This window comes from Anser cygnoides, chromosome 7, assembly GCF_040182565.1.
Source record: "Anser cygnoides isolate HZ-2024a breed goose chromosome 7, Taihu_goose_T2T_genome, whole genome shotgun sequence".
Taxonomy (NCBI): Eukaryota; Metazoa; Chordata; class Aves; order Anseriformes; family Anatidae; genus Anser; species Anser cygnoides.
The window spans coordinates 17,209,273-17,223,974 of NC_089879.1; the positions used below are offsets into that span (position 1 = coordinate 17,209,273).

At 40.1% G+C, this 14,702-nt stretch overlaps 1 protein-coding gene across 2 annotated transcripts; it reads left to right on the plus strand.

The window, feature by feature from the left end:
* The first annotated feature begins 322 nt into the window (after positions 1–322).
* On the plus strand, positions 323–11,554 carry SLC35G1 (solute carrier family 35 member G1). Of its 2 annotated transcripts, none has more exons than XM_048069320.2 (3): positions 323–838; positions 5,512–5,692; positions 6,214–11,554. In XM_048069320.2, the coding sequence occupies exons 1-3, from the start codon at positions 751–753 to the stop codon at positions 6,971–6,973; spliced, it is 1,029 nt and encodes a 342-aa protein (XP_047925277.1). In that variant the 5' UTR covers positions 323–750; the 3' UTR covers positions 6,974–11,554. The 2 variants fall into 2 exon arrangements, with proteins under 2 accessions (XP_047925277.1, XP_047925276.1); XM_048069319.2 differs by lacking the exon at positions 323–838 and adding an exon at positions 1,139–1,767.
* Positions 11,555–14,702: the final 3,148 nt, after the last annotated feature.

Here is a 14,702-nt window from a genome sequence, read left to right on the forward strand (position 1 = left end):
CATTTGCACTTCCTTCTAAATTAAGTTAAAGTTAAGAATAATTTGTGAAATAATTCTGGCCATATTAATCAAATGCTAGCTCCTAGATAATGAACTACTTATAGCCTCTGGTGGATTAGCATAGACTATAAAAAGTCCTACATCAGAGACAAGGAAAGCTTGAAATAGTTTTTATGACTATCTTGTGTGAAAGCTTAAAATATTTTGTGTGAAATAGCTTGTATTTACCATGGAGTACTCATTTTGCTAAAGGTATATATTTCATTTCCCTTTGTTAAAAATAAACACTAATTATTTTATGCAACTAAAAGATTAGTGGGAGGGTAAATCTCTTATTGGAGATTCCTAAAGATAAATTCCAATTTCAATTATTGATAACAGCTCAACTTGCTCAAAAGGGGAAGAATTCTAGAATTCAAAATTTATTGTGTTTCTTTTTCTCTGTGCTCTTAGATGGGTATAGGGGCTGCTCTACTTCCTATTTGTTTGGGCCAGCTCCCCCTTCTGATTCTTCTGCGTAAAAATACAGACAGCATTGCTTTATTTAAGGAAAATATACTATGAGGAAGTGGTTAAATGATGTTCCTATCCCGCTAACCACTCTATAAGGCTTTCCATATGCACATTGAATGCCTTTCCCCCCAGACACCCCCTCCGTCTCCATTTTGACCTCTGTGGATGCAGCTGGTGCACGCAGCAGCTCTTTCACAGAAGTGCCACTGCTCGTAACAATTAAATTTTTATGGGCCCATGGAAAGAAAGCTGAGCTGTTCAAATCGGTGCAGGACTGGGCGAGCAGGGCTTCAAACCGTGCTGTACGGAACGGCTGAAATAAAAGGTCAGTTATATCGGTTAAAGTGCAGCGCAAATCCTCCCGTGAGCGGGCGGGAGGAGCTGGTACCATGAGGCAGCAGTCTCGTGTAAGCGCTATGTACTTTTTATTACGGGCTCTCGGGTGACGTTTCGGCGTCCCTGCAGAAACTCCCCGTCATCCCTGCCCGCACGTTTATCCCCTTTGAAGAACGCCGCCGCGCCAAGTCTGCCGGCGGCGCCCGCCCGCGGCCTGCACCGCCGCTAACGGCGGCTCCGCGAGGGCCCCGGGAGGGCTGCGGGAGGGCGCCGGCAGCGGGGCCTGGCGGGGGGCGGCCCCGCCGCTCTCTCCGGCGCGATGCGGGCTCCCCCTCCCGAGGCGCCGCGGCCTCGCTCCGCCGAGCCGAGCCCCGGCCGCCCGCCCGGGCACGGCACGGCACTCCGGGTCCCCCTCAGGCGGCCACCGCGGTCCGAGGGGACCGCGGGGCAGAGCCGGCGGCGCCATCCCGCCTGCCCTGAACGGGTTTGGCTCCCGCCGCCCCGCGGGCGGGGACGGGGACAGGAACCCGCGCCCCGGGGGCACCAGGCGCGGTTCGGCCCTCATCCCCCGCCCCTCGGGGGCACGGCGCTGCCGCCCCGGCCGGGGGAGGGAGCCGGGCGGTGCTGGGCGGCGGCACCGCATGCGCACCAAGCCAGGTGCCTGCCGGCTTGCGAGGAGCCGGCGGCATCGCGCGCAGCCCGGCGTCCTCATGGTGCTGTCTCAGGCTGGCGAGGTTGCTGCTGTCCCGGCTGGGACAGACAAGGAGCTGGAGGCGCCGCCGGGGCTGGAGGACGATGCGGGCACGGGGCAGCCCTGCCTGCACCCGGCACCCGGCACGGAGGCGGCGGGCGCCGAAGAGCGCCGCGTTTGCGGCTGCTGCTCGGGCTCGCCCTGGCCGCGCTGCTGCGAGGCACCCGGTGAGGAGGGCGGCAGGGTCTGGGGCTGGTGGCAAGGGGGCAGCGCCCTCCCGGCGGGGCTGCCCGCCCGCGGGGTGACATTGCCGCCGGGACGGAGGAAGAGGAAGCGGCCCCGGGGGCCCCGGCTCGCACCGCACCGCACCTGGCAGCCGGCGGCGGCGCGGGGCACGGGGCGAGCGCCTTCGGCCTCGCCCTCTTCCTCCTCTCCCCGCTGCCTGCCGCTCCGGGGCTAATACAGGTGTTGGGGTTCGCCTCTTCTTGTGAAGTGAGGCTGATCTGGGGTGAATCCAAGCTGACAGGCTCAGCTTGCGGCGCTGTACATGTTTTGAGAAGGGACATCGCTTCCCTCCTGAAAGTAACGGGGAGGGACTCTGCTTACAGCAGTGACTTCCCTGGTAATGCTCACCGTACTTTTGTGTGACTGTATTCTTCTTCTCTATATCAGTCTCTCACTTTACTCTGTTATTTTGAATTGATGAAGCCATAGCTTTAGTGCAAAATATGCAACAGCGTGTTTTTGTAGGCTCGTTGTGGCTTCCATTTAAAACATAAATGCTAGCTTAAAATAATTTTAAGTCATCTGAAGTACTTAAGCATGCTTAATTTTTAAGCAACTACATTGGGGAATAGTTCCTATTAAATATGGACTATAATTAACTTTCCAGTAGAAAATGTATAGAATGGCAATGCTTGTTAAACAGGGAGCTATGGAGAGACCAAAAGGGATGGCAGACCAGTGAAGTTTACATTAGTACTGAGGCAAAGCTTGGAAAAAACAATATTTGAAATCCCAAGAAACTTGCAGTTATTTGCCAAAGAAGAACTTTTTTTTTTTTTTTGTGTAATCTGTCTAGCAAAACGTTGAGTCAATGGCTGAACTTTATGACTCATGCCTGGATCTTGTCTGCATGACCGTGGTTAGTTCATAAGCAGGCTGTTGTGCCCCTGGTGCTTTCTTGTGGTCCGAGAGAACTGTTCTGGTCCTTCTTGTGTGAAGAACAGATCACCTTCTCCTGGCTTTTCTGAAGGTCTGGGAGAATCAAGTTCTCACTGACCTCTTTCCATGTGGCCAGTCTCTGCTACCGCTCTTAAGGTGCGCATGTATGTAACAGGTGTTGGGTTTTTTTTGCAATATATATTTTTCAAGTACAAAAGATGTTGGAAAGCATGACATTAAAATGCAAAGAGAATTTGCACAGGTGATTGCATGCAGTGGGAGGCATTTGACTAGGACTTCAAACAGGAGTGGAAGATCGTTTGAAAGCCTTATGCATGGAGATAGCCAGGGAATGAAACTGGAATGCCAAGTCTCAAATCTATAGCCACTCAGAAGAGAGGATGGGTACTAATTGAAACTTTTTATTTTCAGACAGCTACACTTTTAATAAAAAGTGTGAGTGCTTGGGTGTCTTGATAGCATGGGATTAGAGTTTGGAGGCCTAGCATTCTGTGGGGTGGGAATGTTATCTTAACCGAACTTTGTCTTAGAACATGTTTTGAAATAAGTACTTTGGAACTGCAGTTCTTGTTTTTGGTGGAAGAACTTGCACCATTTTATTTTTAAAAGGAAATAAAACTCTCACTGTGTTGAGCATGTGCTTTGGCAATATGAAACGATGGTTTAAATTCTAGTATTACAAGATACCCTTTCTGGTAGGTTAGGTGTATTGGGTAGCTTACAGAAATGAATTCCTTTCGGTTTTTCTTTTAATCCAAAGCTTAATTCTGGGTGTAAGATCCTTTTAGCTTGCTTTGCTGTAATTTGACTGGTTTTCCATTTCAACGCTTCCATTATTTAGATTGGCTTCATTCTGTAGTAATCAGGCAAGCTATCGTGCCTGAAATAAGATAATAGCTCTGTTTGTGCTGTGTTCTCCCGTAAGCCAGCCTGCATTTGGATTTCCCATTTTGGTCATTGGCCAGTCTGATTCCCCTTGCTTTAATATTAGCGACTTTGTTGATTTTGTATTTCTTTTGCATGACTGCGTGGATTAGGACATTATGTAATTCACGAACATTTTAAAAATCTGCTCTGTTTGATAGCTGGTAGACGTCCACGACCTGTGTTGGTTAGTGGCAATTTTAATAGTTCCTTTTATGTGAGTGACTGTTGCTAAATAGAAATATTTCTATCTAGTAGAAACTGCCATTCATTTTCAGCTGTCGTGTGGCTATATTTCTTGAAAAGTAGGCCTTGTGCCTATATTAAATCCTGTTTGCAGTTGTAAAGGCTGGGTCTTTAGAACTGTTAAAGCAGGAATCAATGCTGTACCGAATGTGTCAGCCCACAGTTACAGCTCTTAGACAGTAAGAAACAGGCCCTCAGTCTTGAGTGCTGATCTCAGGGAAGATCGAAATGGTTTGTGACAAGTTCTGTTAATTAACAAAATACAAAACAAAAAACAACCCTCAAAACCATATGTAGTTGCTAAGCAACTCACAGCAGTGCCCTGCTGATAATGCTTCAAGGGATCCATGAGGCTCCGTGGCTGCCGTGCTGTGTGAGATGAGGCATCCTTTTATCAAAACACCGCTTTGTGGATGTGGAGTTCGCTGTTATCTTTAGAGGGTGTTGTAGAAGAAAGGGCAACCCCCGATATTTTAAGCAGACACAAAGAAAAAAGATAGCGAGGTAACATCCCGCTTTAATCTTGAGAGAGGTTCTCTTTTCCATGGCGCTCACCTCTGGGTTCGGTGGCAGGACTGTTCCTCTTATGCAGCAAAGTAATATTGAGGAAAAAAAAAAGGCTGGTTTCTTTGGAGACCGCATTGAGGTAAGCAGAGGCTCACTCTTTCTGTTTACTTTCACTTTTTCTATTTTCTTTTTATAGTAGAGGGTGGAGAAGATGGGTGGAACGAGGAAGAGTATGTCACTGAAGTGAAGTAGGCCTGAGGCAAGCTTGAATAGAAGCCATTAGACTTAGGAACTGCTTCGGGAGGAGGAAGTCTGATAGATAAGTGTAATCAAAGGTGAAGCTAAGGTCTTCATGGAAGTTTTATAATTATCAGCACTCTGTAGGAGGCCGACGGTGTTTTAAAGCTAAACACCTTCATTTCTTCTGGTTTAAAAATGTATGCTTGATATTTATTTGAATAAAAAACTTATATAATATCTTGCTGAAAGAATCTAAAACTGCTGTAGTTCTAGATCAAATTTAGGGTCATCTAGCTGTAAAATATGTGTGAGGTATAACAGAAGTGTGATTCTTTACACAGTTTTCACATGTACGCATGTGTGAGAAAGGAAACTGAATTGTTGCTTAGGAACCTTAATTAACTTATTCAATAATCCAGTAATGCCCTGATAATGAGTTTTTGTATTTCATAATCTGACCATGGGTCGTTTTGCAGTCAGTTTCATTTAGTGACCATTGGCGCCAGTCAGAATCACACAACTAGTCCTATAATGGATACCCCAAAGTGCAGTCATGCCTCAAAGAAGCCTGCTAACTGACACAGGGCTATGAGAAATGTAGGAATGGTTTTGTATCCAAAGTGTTTTAGAGTTCATCTTTTGTCTCCAGTTTTAAGGAAAAAAGGAGGGCTGTGGTGATTAGTGGAACATGTTTTCAAGGTAGGGCTGGTAAATAAATGTGGTATTTGCACTTGTTGCTTTTGCTTACCTCTTTGTGTACTGCAAGAATGGCTACAAATGTACACAGCACTACAGTATGTAAAGACATCTAAAAAAAATCCACTGATAGCTGGACAGATCATTACTAACTGGAGTTTTATCTGTTGCAGGAACAAAGAAGAAAGCTGCCTGTCCAGGACTGGGTCTCTTTTATACCTTACTGTCTGCCTTCCTTTTCTCAGTGGCCTCTTTATTCCTTAAAAAGATAGAAGATGTACATTCAGTGGAAGTGAGTGCATTTCGATGCATTTTCCAAATGGCATTTGTTCTTCCTGGTTTAATATACTACAAGTAAGTGTAGAAAAAATATAAATTTAAAGTTATTTCTTAAAAGTAGATATTGGAACTATCATTCAATAATTTGGATCTTAAATCAGACTGTGATATTATTATAATTCTGACTTTGTATGCTTAACTGCATTGTTTTGGATTAATTGATAGTTTCTTATTTCAATTCAGAAAACTGAAAATCTTTCACTCCCTGAATTGTAGAAATTACTTCATGGAAGACCAATACCTCTAATATAAACCCTGTAGAAGTGTTCTTAAAAACAGGAGATAATTTGTAAATAATGTTGGGGTTATTTTGCAAGCACAAAATTAATACTAGAATAGGTTCCTGACACTAAATGTGATTGGCATGTGGTGATGGAAGTAAACAGCTCTGTGATCAAACATTTAACAGTATTTTGATGTTTGAGATATGTCCCTCATTCGGGAAGTTTTGTACATTTAAATGTAAATGGATGTTGGTCATGAAATAACAAAGCCAATGACATTAATGTGACACTTTTGTTTTTCTTAATTTTCAGAACAGGGTTTTTGGGACCAAAAGGTAAAAGAATTTTTCTTTTCTTCCGAGGACTCCTTGGCTCTAGTGCAATGATTCTTCTCTACTATGCTTTCCAAGTAATGCCTCTAGCTGATGCCACAGTTATAACTTTTAGCAGTCCTGTTTTTACATCGTTGCTGGCATGGATCTTTCTCAAAGAGAAATACAGTATTTGGGATCTTCTGTTTACCCTCTTCACAATCACTGGAGTGGTTCTTATTGCCAGACCACCATTTCTGTTTGGGTCGAACGTTATGGGGATTGAAGGAAGTTACACAGATCATCTTAAAGGAACTATTGCAGCAATTGCAAGCACAGTGTCATCAGCTTCAACTTTTGTTATACTCAGAAAGGTGGGAAAATCTGTGCATTATTTTTTGTCAATTTGGTATTATGCAGTCATTGGTTTCATTGGATGTGTTATAGCACTGTTTGTTATGAATGAATGGCGTTTACCATATTGTGGTAAAGACAGAGTTTTTCTAATATTGATAGGCTTATTAGGATTAGGGGGTCAGATATTTCTCACAAAAGCATTACAGATAGAGAAAGCTGGACCTGTAGCCATAATGAAAACAATGGATGTGGTATTTGCTTTTATTTTACAGATTCTTTTTCTCAATCATCTACCAACTTGGTGGACTGTGGGTGGTGCTCTTTGCGTAGTAGCTAGTAGTTCTGGAACTGCCATTCGTAAGTGGCGGCAAAGCTCAAAAAAAGCTAAACAAAATGAAATCTAACTACACAGACACTTTCATTACAGAAATTAGCAATCTTGAAATATATAAAATATTTATTTTTATTTATTTTAAATATTTCATGAAACTATAGTATCAAACTATACCCAATAAAAGTTGATTTTTTTAAAACAAAAAAGAAAATGCTTTAACAACTGATTAGGTATATGCTTTTTTCTTATATTTAGACATGCAAATATGTGAAGTAGGAAAATATTTAAAGGTTGCTTGCTTTCCATCTAAACGGGACAACAGTTGCTGGGCTTTTATTTTCCTAAACTTCATGTACCTACTTCTCCACTTTTTAGGTCCTTTCTCTATTCTGAGCTGTGGAAATAGAATTCTCCAAAGCTTATTTGGTACTATCCTGTGCTTGATTACCAGAGGGATTGCAATGCAAAGAAGTTAGAAGGAAATAAAGAATTTTAATCCTAAAACGGTCAACTTTTTTAGAACAGATAAAGCTTGCACTCTTACAAGCTTTGTAATTTATTTTCACAAAACAGAAACCAAATATATAGGGATTTATTTAATGTAATTCTAAAAGAACAAATGATATTTAATCTTTCCAAGTCATGTCAACAGAAATAATTTTTGAAACTTAATTTTTCAGATTTGCTTTTTAAAAAAAAAAAGTTTATACCTACTTTACAGACAATGAAACAATGTAATCCCTCTCTTTTAATATAATGTTCTCAGTAAACATGACTGTAGTTGCTGCAGTCTCGGGAGAGACAACAGTTAGCTATATACCACTGGTAAATGAGTAATTTCTTGTGGTATGGAATGTTATGCTGTAGCTGCACTTTTCTTTATTCTATGCAAAAGATTATATTTTTTAGATATTTAATATAGGTTATTTTAAATGCTAAGACTGATTTGTTTAAATTATTCTGTACAAAAATTCTTTGTGAGACCAAGTTTGTTTTCTTGGCCTTCATAAAGTTAGGCAAATGCTTTAATGTAAATCCTCCTGTTTCATGAGAGTTTACAAGAGAATGCAGACAAATTGAGGTCTCACAGAAAATGCAGATTAGCCAAGGTTGTGGCAAAGGTTTTATAGAACAGGTTTGAGGAGAGCTTGGTGGGAGGGTGGAGCTATGCATATGCATCTGCTGCATGTTGCATCAGGCAGTGCTAGTGGGCAGCTTCAGCCTTATTTCTCCAGCTGGCCTTTTTAAATCTGCATTTAGTTATTTCTCTTACGCAGCTTTTCATTTTGATAGCTTTTATCATGATGGTGACAAATACTAAGGAAAAAAGCTTGTTATTGATCTCAGTGTCCCTCCTGTTTGAGAGGTAATACATGTTTAGTGTAAGGTAGGGGTGTTTTCCCAAATGAATTCTTGTGTATTTCTGAGTCATGTTTCAGTAGTCCTTAAAGAAAAATTTAAGTTGGATCTTTATTTGATCCTTTGCTTCACAAGGCCTTTCAGATATTTATTTACACACTCTCATGTCTTCTAAAGGAGCATGTTGTGGCCAATAAACATTGCATCCTGGCACAGCAGCTCTAGGGGAGTTAAGTCCTGAAGAACTGGAACATGTATGGTACTTTGGGATGTATTTAGATAAGAGGAGCTATCTTTGTGCAAGATTCTGTACTTAAACCAACACCCTGAATCTATGTATGTTTATGGACACGAGCAGATTCCATCCTCGTGATCCAATCAGTTTCTGTGTATGGCTGTCTGATCTGTTTCTCCTGACAGCTGAAGTTCAGCTACTCCTTACGTGGTCAGGAATAGTATGAAACTTGCTTTCACATCTTTTTAAAACATGGTCTAATAATAAAACTTCCATTTTGGCCTTCATTTTACTTAATACTTGAAATTGTAGACTGGGATTCTTTCTTCTGCTGCTCAGCCATCACTGCCATTGAGTAACACCTTTCAAGGGAGGAACAGAAAATAGACTGCATTTTTTTTTTTTACTGCTTCACTTCATGTTTACGTACATGTATTTATAAGTTAACATTCATAAAGGTGCAGTTCCAAAGCAGTTCGTATTGATGTAAATTTGAGTTGTCAGCTAGTCTTGGTTCCTCCCATTGGTTTGATGCTTGTGGTTATGTGGTGAGCTGCTTCAGCTGAGTAACTTTTTTGTAGGGTTGTTGGAGAGGGCAAAACCAGAGTGTCCTGAACTTGATCATTATGTCAAAACACCAAGAAGGGGAGTTAGCCAGTAGTTTAAATTGTGGTGTGTGAATGCTACGTTGTCAGTACAGAATAAAAATAAGCTTATATTGAAAAATCTTTAGCTCATGTGATTTCAATAGTTAAGAATCTTATTTACACATGGTTGAGAACACACTACTGAAGAAAGGACTATTTTCTTGCACTAAGCATATATGTAAGTGCAGAAAATAAGCTGACCTAAAGTCAGCAACTTGGCATAGTAACTGGTAATTCTTTTTCTTGAGTTGGTAGCCCTGAATAGAATGAAATTATGCAAAAGGACAAGGATTTTTCTTTTTTTTTAAAGTAATTGAAGGTTTGGTGTTTTTTACAATGGCTAGTAAGATGGTCAAATTCTGTTCTTCCCTTCCCTGCCCCAAGCTTACTGTTTGAGAATCTGAAATGAAATTGGCTGAGCCTTGATTATTTCAGATCACTTTTCCTCTTTTTCCTTTCTTCTGATGTATTTTTTTTCCCCAGTTTTCATATAGCAAATTCCTCAGGGTCAAATGTTACTTTTTTCTAAGCTTTATGTCAGAAATATATTACTAATGTTCCTCACCTCTGTCTTACGATCTTTACAGTATTTAAGTTCAATAAATGTGCTTTCCTAATAGGAAGCTTTTCCTTTGTAATACGATGGAATATTGTTGCATTGTAACTGCTGTTCTATAAAGTTACTCTGGAATTACAACTTAATTAATTCAACATACTGATTTCAGTGGATCTTGAATATAGAAATAAGTAATTACTGGTTGTTTTGCACATAAACACAGTGTTAAAAGATTTAGTTGTTACTGATTAATCACAAACGTGTTTTTTATGTTCTTTACTATGCAAATCACTGTAATCATCTGTTGTCTTCAGTGAGACTTTATAGCCTTAAAGCCTTATGTATCTGACTCTTATACAAAGCTGGTAGCTGAAAAAGCTGTGTACTGTCACTGTGCAGCAGCCATTTTCAGGTTAAGCTGGTTGTCAAGGTATGCTCTAAAAGCCCTCAAGGTATTTGTACACTAAGAATATGACAAGTTCCTTGTGTGGACAAGTGCATTAAAAAGGATTTCTTGCAGTTGTCAAACACCAGACATGAAGCAACCTCAGCATAACAGCATTGGTGAAATGACTAATTCAGTGTGCCATCTTCTGAAACTAGGCTCTTTCCCCATTCCAAAAGCTGTTCTAAGGTGCATCTTCCTGTAATCGATAACGATAAGATGGGTAACACATATTTGACCATCATTTAGTATAAAAACACCCCTACTGCCCTAATTTTCTCTTCCTTGAAGAGCTCTGTTCAGGAGCTGTCTCTTGGAGGAAAGTTTATTTCTAAAGAGACAACCTCCTAAAAAAGTTATTTCCTTGCTAATTGGCAGTAATTAACCATGAAGAATCTGTTTTCCAGTTCTCTGTTAACTGTTGTAGGCTCATCTGTCATCGATTGCACAAGGACAGTAGAAGCATGATCTCTGTCTATGTGTGTATTCAGGGTTCATAATGCTGACAGATGTGCAACACTGACTTGAGCAGGGCTTTGCAGTTAACAATAGAATGTTTTCATGGTCATAACTGCCTGTCCATCCAAAGAAAAGTTGTGGCTTTATGTTCCTGCAGATGCAGGTAACTTTGGGACGAAACATACACGTTTCTGTAAATCGATGATGGTAGCACTTCTGTATATCAGAATGAGCAATTTCGTATTTTATGTGAACTGTCATTTGACAATAATGAGGTATAAATACCCTCAGCATTAATTAACAGATTTTTACTGTGTCCTATATATTGTTAAATATATGTTAAATGATACGTTTTGTAGAATTTACTGGCTTTGTTATGTAGTAGTATATTTTTATAGATATTTCTTACATATCAAAATGTCAAGAATATTTTCGTATGAGATTTATATTCATCATTGCTAATAAAATGAACTTGAATTAATCTCTGGCTTTGCATTGATTAGTAGAACATACTTGAATGTAGTGATCGTAAAAGCTTTGTGAAAGAACTGTTAATGAAGGAGTCCCTATTAAGTATGAACATACGCATCAAATCCTGCTACTACTTGTTAGCATGCTGTGTCACTGTTAATGCCTTAAAAACAAGCTGTAGACAAAAAGAAGCTCTATCAGCTTTCTGCATACGGTAATATCTCAACTGGAAAAACTGGCATGGATGGGTCAGTAAAGTTGTATTTTCCTGTGTTCAAGTGGCAGTTTTTTTCTTCCTTCGTACGCATCTTGATTTGAATTCAAGTCTCGTCCCTTCCATCAAGTGGTAATACTTAATGCATCCCAGTACTTCCCATTATCTACTATTTCAATAATTAACTTCTCACCAAGGAGGAAAAAGCAGAAGAAAAACTGATTATCTTGTTTGCAAAATTGCCACCATTGTTAAACATGACAAAAAGATTATAGTTTTTTTTTTCTTTTAATTTTTATTATAACAGATTCCTCCTACAATAGTGTCTGGTTGTGTAAGAGCAGAAGATAGCAGATCTGCACAAGAGTATTTGCCTGTTTGAGAGATTTGTCCAAGTAATGAATCTTTATTTCTGTGTGTGACTTGGCATTATAGAGGGGAAAATAGAAGAAGGAAGACAAGTTCCATAATGGGGAATTACTAGTAGTAATTCTCTGTCCAGCCAGCACCCTCTTCTTCACTATATATACTCAAAATTAACTCACTGTAGGATGACTTGACACCATTTGTTTCTTGGGCTGTAAAGAAACAGCAGTACACTTCCATGAGGGCTTACTGAAGCAGGAGTAAGCAGAAGACTGCTTGTGAAAGAATTTTGTGGAGAAGCTCTGCAATTTTCTCTTGGGGGTCAATTATATATATACACTGTATAGAAATTCAAGTTTCAAGGGAAAGGAGGAAAAAGAGTTTTCAATAGAAAACATTTAAAAACCTTCCGTATTTGCAACCTGATAGTCACATATCCCATTAAGTGATGAGGGCTATTATGAAATACTGAGACTTTTGGAGCATGACTCTTAGAACAAAATTCTAGAATTATGTCTACGCATTCCATGAGAAAGGATCCCAATTATTACTTGGAAAACAAACTTTTGCTGAAGTTACAAAATATTTCAAGGATAACTCAGGCGTCTCTTTATAGACTAAATAAAGCAGTCTTAGAAGCCTTAGAAGGAGGTAAGAAATGAGATAAAATATACAGATTGACCGTTGAAATAGGTTCCAGTTGGTTCTTCTGTTTTCTTAATTAACTTTGTATTGAATTTTATTTTCTGACGCTATGCATTAAAGTTCCTATGTTATTCTGTAAAGTAGGAGTAATTTCTGGGAAGGATAATAAGAAACTACTCTGTCATCTGAGCTTAAATATTGAGCAAAGGGAAAATGAGAAACTTCAGTTATTGCCCTGCTGGTATAAAGCGATTCTGGGGTCTGTATGAAAGGCAGTTGGAAAGAAAACTCATGTTTTCTGGCCTGCAAGTATCAAGTTAATTTTTTCCTGGGTACTGTGGCTGTTCTGTCAGTAGGTGGGGCTCTATTTCTTAATTTATTCCTTAGCACCTAAGATTAAATCATGTTAAAAACTCAAACCCACAATTTTAGACAATAAAAGCTTCCATGTAGTGTGATGTACACAATGTTAAGTAAATATCATTATTAATACTGGATTTTTCTGAGTGTTGTACTATCTGTATATCTAATGTATGTCCTAAGTGTTCTTAAAAAAATAAAAAAGGAGGGTAGGGGACAAGTACATTCTCCCACTGAAATTCTTTGGGAGTAGTGTTTGATGGGTTAGACTGAGTTTAGAATAATTCTAGTTTTGCATGAAAGTAGAGCAGGTGTGCTGTCTGAGCAGTTGACAAGCATGTTGTATCTACTGCTCTGTTTTTCTCCTGTTTAGGGGGGTTGCAGAAACATTGCCTGTTTGGCCATGACTTTTACTGGGGGGACGGGGATTGACACCTATGAGGTTCCCAAGCAGATTCTCCGGTGCGGGTGCTCAGGCAGAGTATGTGCATCTCTTTGCTCCTAATCCCCAGGGCCCCACTCCCGAATGTTTCCAATGTCAGGGTTCTCCAGGAGCTGCTACGCTGGTGGCTGTGGCACAGGAGGATAGACAGGACCAGGTCTGCTGGATGAGTCTCTTCGTCAGACCCACTGATGGAATGGAAAAGTCAGGCAAGCTTTTGAGCACAGCAGCGCAGTGCTTGAAGCGTGCTTGAGTTCAGGAGCAATTGTTCCAACTTCAATTTAATTAAAGGCAGGGAAATATTAGGAAGAGAGGAGGCGATACGTTTAACTGCTCTGAGCTAGGAAAAATACTCGTCAATCTGCTTTCCATTGAAAGGTTAGCCGGCAGATTTTTCGCTGGGGTTAGCTGGCACTAGTAGGTGTTCTATTTAATAGGAAGTACTGTAAAGTTTTGGGGAAGCTAAGGAACATTAAAGGAGAGATTTTTTTTTTTTATATAACTTGGAAAGGCTATGTGGCAAATCCCTTTTCTTTCATATAAAGTGCAGTGTGAGTCAGATACTAATGTTTATTTTATACTTTCCCATTTGTAATTTATTTCTTAAAACAAATGTTCCTTTACATTACTGTGAAAGCTGTTCAGTCACTATCATGTTCTGATCAGGAAGTGGAAGAAAAAGTGGTATACTTTTCAAAAGTAATCTTGATTGTGTACTGCTTTCACTCTACCAGAAATATTTTATGCCAACCAGTGCCTTGTAATAGATGTATTCAATTTCTTCATTAACATCTTTATATGGTGTGAATGAGACTCTGCTTTCTGCTATTTGTACTAATGTATGTAGGAAGTCCATATGAAAACACTTAGCCGACGTTCTTCACTCTTGCCATATGGCAAAACATTTCTTCATTATTAAAAACGGTGAATGACAAAGAAATGCTACAATCCAAAATCTCCCGTGGGAGTTTTACAAATAGCAAGGTAGGCTTTCCTGTCCCAGAAGCCTGGTTTGCTCATGTCGTTCATCTCGCTATTCTGCTTCCCTTGCAGGAACCACACAGTTGTATTTCCCCTGCAATTCATTAGTTCTTAATCTGAAATAAAAAACAGGTAGCTGATTGCAATTTATGATGTTATTAGCGCAGTTAGGCTATGTTGTATTTTTAGGGAAGGCGGGTGTGAAATATACTTTTTTTTTTTTTTTTAAGATAAGGAAACTGTAGGAATTAAGGATTAACCATATTTCCTGCATCAACAGAACTGTCAAATATTAATGCAAGTTTCTATTGTACATCATTTTGACACACATACCTTTAGCCTGCCCTGTCTCATCTTCACTAGGAAGGGTTGTGGGGAGAAAGAAGGGAAAGGAAAAGTCAGGGAAAATCTTTGTTCTTTCAGTGGCAGCTCTCTGTAGCAAAGCCCTCGTGATGAGCCCCGTCTGTCTCACTGGGTACAGATTTAGGGAAGAAAAGGAACAGTTCGTTCAGTTCGTTCTCTTCTGATTATATAAGAATACCCTTGACAGTGTGTTGCTTACTTCAGATTACAACTCTTATCCCAGGATTAGAATGGAAGAAAATAGGAAAGCTAGTGT